The sequence below is a fragment of the Grammomys surdaster genome, unplaced genomic scaffold (genome assembly GCF_004785775.1).
Source record: "Grammomys surdaster isolate TR1022 unplaced genomic scaffold, NIH_TR_1.0 126278, whole genome shotgun sequence".
Lineage (NCBI taxonomy): Eukaryota > Metazoa > Chordata > Mammalia > Rodentia > Muridae > Grammomys > Grammomys surdaster.
In genome coordinates this window covers 4293114-4299113 of record NW_021621078.1, presented here as the reverse complement: position 1 = coordinate 4299113, position 6000 = coordinate 4293114, and the positions used below count along the sequence as shown (strand labels likewise).

At 40.8% G+C, this 6000-nt stretch overlaps 1 protein-coding gene across 1 annotated transcript in view; it reads right to left on the bottom strand.

Annotated features, from left to right (window-relative positions):
- The window catches only part of Nlk (nemo like kinase), a 131607-nt gene that overhangs the window by 50987 nt on the left and 74620 nt on the right, over positions 1 to 6000 (bottom strand). The window contains exon 3 of the mRNA XM_028759195.1: positions 1884 to 1939. Within this exon, the coding sequence (XP_028615028.1) occupies positions 1884 to 1939 (56 nt within the window). The remainder of the gene's footprint in view (positions 1 to 1883; positions 1940 to 6000) is intronic.

Below are 6000 nucleotides of genomic sequence, written 5' to 3'. Positions count from 1 at the left end.
TCCTTCCTTCCTTCCTTCCTTCCTTCCTTCCTTCCTTCCTTCCTTCCCTTATTCCATGTATCCAAGATATGTTCTTATGCTGGCAATGGTCCAGGTTGACTTTTAACTCAAGATCCTGTCCCAGCCCCCCGAGTGCTGAGATTATGCATGTGTGTTACTACACAGGGCCAATTTTATGCTTTTGAAAAAGAAGGCATGAGGTATGATCTGGTTTGGCCCAAAGTATCAGGTAGGCAAAGACTATCTTATCAACTAGGAGCTAGACAACACAGTCCTTTCTTTAGAGTGTGCACCGCTGAGGCACCTCAAGTGAACCAAGTCACACTGCATGAAAGCATCAATTTCATAAATGATCGATGGATTAAAAATCTCACCAAGGATTATAGTACTTATAGAGTTTGGTTTATCATACTGAAACTTCCTAGCTGTGTGGACCACTGCCAGTACTATAACCTTATAAGGTGTCCGAATTCCCAAGCCAGCTTAACTGCTCTCTCCTCCTTGGGGAACATGTCACTGTTCCCATTTCTAAGGAAATTAACAAAGACAACTGTCTATGATAGAATTACCTGCTTTTGTAACTAGTGTTAAAGAGGGAGACCTTTCTCTCTCTCTCTCTCTCTCTCTCTCTCTCTCTCTCTCTCTCTCTCTCTCTCTTTCTTTTTTCTTTCTAATGCCTAATTAGAAGAGTAACAGACAATTGGTTTTCTTTTTGAGTAACAGATCTCAAGTATCCATAAAACCCCTCACTTTTTTTTTTCATTTTTTTAAAGGTTTTTATTTATTTATTACATGTACATACACTGTAGCTGTCTTCAGACACACCAGAAGAGGGCATCAGATCTCACTGTGGATGGTTGTGAGCCACCATATGGTTGCTGGGATTTGAACTCATGACCTCTGGAAGAGCAGTCAGTGCTCTTAACCACTGAGCCATCTCACCAGCCCAACCCCTCACTTTTAATAAACCAGTCAGAGTGTCACCCAGTCAGTGGCGGGATTCTCATTCTCCATCTTTATGGTGAAACTTCACTGGGATAACTTCTAAACGGAGACTGTGATGCCCTGACTATGGCTGTCAGGTGGCCTTCTCTGTATCTCACTTTTCTTCGTGCAGTCTCAGAAGCTGCTACAGGTATTATTTTACTGTTCATTATTACTCTGTATACAATCTGTAGATAATGTTAGTGAGAGGGGGAGAGTCATATAGCCAGCAGTTGAGAACACGATACTTCAGTCAACCTAGTTTAAACATCAATCCCAACTCTTTCTAGCTCTATGATCTCAGTCAAGTTTCTTACCTTTTGTGCCTCAATTTTCTCATCTGTAAAATGAGAATAAACACACTACCTCATACAGCAATTTATTATAAGAATTAAATAACTATCTGAAAAGAACTGTGTTACCATCTAAGTAAGTAGTAGCCGCCACCGCCACCACCACCACCACCACCACCACCACCACCACCACCACCACCACCACCACTTTTTCTCAAGGAACACATTTAACTTCACCCCATCCTAAGTATTAAAAGCATGGACAAGATTATCCTGTTGACAGATGTTTTGCTGGGGATCCTGTACAACATGGCTCTGCTTTGGTTATCTGCAAATGGAATAGTGATCATGTAGCTCACAAAGCTACATGGAGACTAAATACACATCTGCCCAGATGTCCATCTGTATCACCACACAACATCTGATAACCGTGAGCTCCAGCACATACTTGGGATTTCAAAGTTACCTGGCTTTCAGGCACCTGACCACGTCTGCAAGGATGAGACAATGTATTTCATGACATGAGCCCCCGGAAGGTAGTAAAGAACAGGCTAAACAACAATAATCTTAAACGTTCCCTTCTTTCACATTCCCTGGTTAGGATACATTTCTTCAAAATAGTCAATGTGTGGAGGTTGGAGTATGTCAAGGGCAGAGAGTACCTGAGGAATGGAAAAACAAAAACAAAAACACAAAGTCAAATTCAGAGAATTAAAAAGAAAACAAAGTTTGACACAAATGCAAGTAAATGCTCTTAACTAATGGCTTAAGGCTTAGTAAGAACTGGCCACTGAAATGAACTGCTTATTAGTAAAAAAGCAAAATCCTTGCGATGTCTTCATACACTTTCTATCTAAGAGAGGTTCTAGCTAAGCTGAAATGGATTGTATCACACACAACCAAGTGCTGCTCAGGAGAGTGGGGAAGGAATGTCACAGCTGCTTTTACAGCAACATCTCCATTTTTCATTCCTCTGCTCCTCTGTCAGCAAACATTTACTACACACATTCCACCTGCCAGACACCACGGTACAACCAGGGTTATACATACGAACAAAGCGGTCCCCTGCTTTCATGACTAGAGGAGAGGGATGTATGAAACAAGCACTTGCATAGTACAGAATCACACCCTCTAATGCTATGCAGGAAAATCCAAGGAGGCTGGAGGGAAAACACTTCCTACAAGTAATGCTACTCTAACACTTGAAGGCTGGTTAAGGGTTGGTCAGTCGCCGAGCAGGTGATGTGACAGTATGAGGGACAGCCTGTAGAAACAGAAGTGCTCAGTTATGGAGCACAGTAGGTCAGAGGAAAGCAGAGTGGTATGAAGTCCAAAAGGAATGCAGAAAATGTAGCACACATGATCTTACGTTATGTAAGGTACGATGGATTTTATTCAAGTACAAGAAAAGAAGTTACTGGGGTAGGGAAACAGCCATTCAGCATCTGAAATTCCAGCACCTTATAAAGCAGTAGAAAATAATACAGTCTTGCTCTCACTGCTGTTTAGTTATGCCATAAGTCCTGGTTATAACATCACATCTAATTTGCTAAGGAGAACTATTGGGCTCAAAGGACTAAGAAGAGATGAGCAAGAAACAGTGTGTCACAAGTACAAGCTTTCTACTGCTCTCCCATACACACACACACACACACACACACACACACACACACACACACACACACGGCCTCAGTGTGTAGCCCTAGGTAGCCTGGCATTTGTTATGCAGAGATCTGCCTGCCTCTATTTCCCTAAGTGCTAGCACTAAAGGTACATGCCACCACACCAGGTTAACCATAGTTTTTTTTAAGAAATATGTTCTCTTGTAGAGGGTTTGAAAATGATAAAGCAAGGCAAAAGAAGGATATCCATACGGTTGGTACCCAGCCCGTTACCAAGCACGTTCTCATCTCATCTGGAGGCCCTAAACCTCTGCAGGTAAAGCATCAGCTATACGTTACTATTGCTTTTTAAATAAAAATTGCAAAAAATAAATTAATTGCATGATGTAAAATTTTGTTTGTTTGATTTTTGATGGGGATGAAATCTAAGCTCTAATGTATATGTTCCACTCTTGTGAAAAATTTTAAATATTTATTTTTACTACTTATTTTTTTAAACATTTAAAAATGTATGTTTTGTGTATATCAACAAGGGGCACAGTGTGCATGGAGAAGTCAGAGGACAACTTTCAGAAGTCGGTTCAATCCTTCTATCATGTGACTCACAGGGAATGATCACATTTGGCACAAAGAGCCCTTCACCCACCGAGCCGTCTTGAGAAGCCCATACTCTCTTTTTAGCACTATCAAATATCTAGTACTCAATCTTTCAACTGTCTTATGTTTTTGGTTGTGAGTCTAGTCTTTAATGGCTGAGTCATCTTTCCAGCCCTTAACTTTCTTTTTCCTCTTTTCTTTTCCTTTCTTTTTTTGCTTTGTTTTTCAAGACAGGGTCTCTCTATGTAGCCCTGGCTGTCCTTGAACTCAGAGATCTGACTACTGCCTCTGACTCCTGAGTGCTGGGACTAAGGCTTCTGCAACCACTCACTACCCAGACAGCTAGCTTGCTTGCTTGCTTCCTTCCTTCCTTCTCTCTCCTTCCTTTCCTTCTTTTTTTTAAAACTTATTTGTTTTATATATGAGTGCTCTTTCTGCATGTACACCTGCATGCCAAAAAGATGGCATCAGATTCCATTACAGATGGTTGTGAGCCACCATGTGGTTGCTGGGAATTGAACTCAGAACCACAGGAAGAGCAGTCATCAGTCTTAACTACTGAGCCACCTGTCCAGCCCCCACTCAATTTTCTTACTTAAATAAAAAGTATATTGTCTAAAGCAGGTGCTAAAAAAAGATTCACACCACATCTGGGTGTGAAAGCTCATGTTTTTATTTCCAGTTCTTGAGAGCCTAAAAGAGGACTGCCATGTGGTGTAGGGACTGAATTACAAATCAAGTATCAGGTCAGCTTGGACTATGGTGTGAGACACTGTGTGATTGTTTTTGGTTTTTGAGGTTTCTCTATGTAGCACTGCCTGGCTTAGTACTCAATGTGGCTCAGGGTGGCCTTGAACTCAAAAGAGATCCACCCCTTTGCCTCCAGTATTAAAGGTTTTTGCCACTGTGTCTAGCTATAAGACCCCTGCCCCCTTGAGGGCTCTCTCTCTCTCTCTCTCTCTCTCTCTCTCTCTCTCTCTCTCTCACACACACACACACACACACACACACACACACACACACACACACACAAAATCAAAAAACAAAAAAACCTCAAACAATGACTTTTAAATTATGATTGACTAATGTCTCTATCACTTTAAATTTTAATACAAGATTTCTCTTCCATCCCCCTTCATTCTTTTTACAATTTACTTGTGCAAGAAATCTTTACTTCAAAGGCGCTCCTTTTTCAACCATGTGTTCTTCACTTTAAAGTTTTACTTTTTTAATGTTTTTAATGATTTGCTTTTATTTGATATGCATTAGTGTTTTGCTTACATACTTGTCTGTGTGAGGGTGTCAGACTGAAAATGGAGTTATATAGACAGCTGTGAGCTGCCATGTGGCTGTTAGGAATTGAATCTGGGTCCTCTAGAAGAGCAGCAGGGCCATCTCTTCAATTACATTTTAAAATTTTAAATCAAGATTTGTTGCTAGGTAAGTGGCACACACCTTTAATCCCAAAATTTGGGAGGCAGAAGCAACTAGATCTCTGTGAGCGTGAGACAAGCATGGTTTATGCAAGGAGTTCAAGGCCAGCCAGGTCTGCACAGTGAGATCCTGTCTCTAAAAATCTGTTTTCAAGCCAGGCAGGGGTGTTGTATACCTTTAATCCCAGCATTTGGGAGGCAGAGAGAGGCAGGCAGATCTCTATGAGTTTGAGGCCAGCCTGGTCTATATGAGTTCTAGGACAGCTAGGGAAACCCTGGTTAAACAAAACAAACAAAAAGTGGTTTTCAATTATAACTCTCTTTAATAAAAAAGCCTTCCCCCAAGTTAAAGCCAGCTAAACATTGAGGGCTTGAAATAGTTTGGATGTTTCTATAAGGATTATCTACATTTCCTTTTAAGTTAAAATGTTTATAGTGAGAATTTTCATCAGCAGAAGACATTTTCTAGTTTCTTCAAAGAAAATTTTTATCATGTGAAAACAATTACACCATTTTTACGTATTTTAAAATCTTAAATCAGCCAGTGTAGCAAATTTGTATAAATTTCCTACTTGTGGCACACACAAAAAAATTAACAGGAATGTCTGAAGCTTGAGGAAGGTGATTAGAAATCAGAACTTTACTAGATACTTTTAGGCTCTCAACCTGAGCAAGATGCATGCTGCCTTGGGGGAAAACAGATGCAAAGAGTGACAGTGTCTATCAGACAAAGCTATTTTACACTTCAAATCTATCTGTGCTAATTAGAGGTTATCTAGTGGGAAGTGACAGCTCAATTTTAAGAAGAATGAGGCTTTCTTATTCCATATTTGATGAGGCTCCCACCAGAAAAGCCACAAGCAACTCAGACAGAGGCCCACACCAGCTGGCTATTGACTGCCTGTTGTTTTGTTTAACCTAAGTGCAGACAAAAGCAGTACTCAGACCAGCAGAATGGGCCAAGGATCTCAAATCAATGTGAACCGGCAAGTGAGAAGGGACACCAGGGAGTTCAAACTCTGAGCTTCATGTGCAACTTTCCCATTAACAGATGGGAGTTTCTCTCGACCC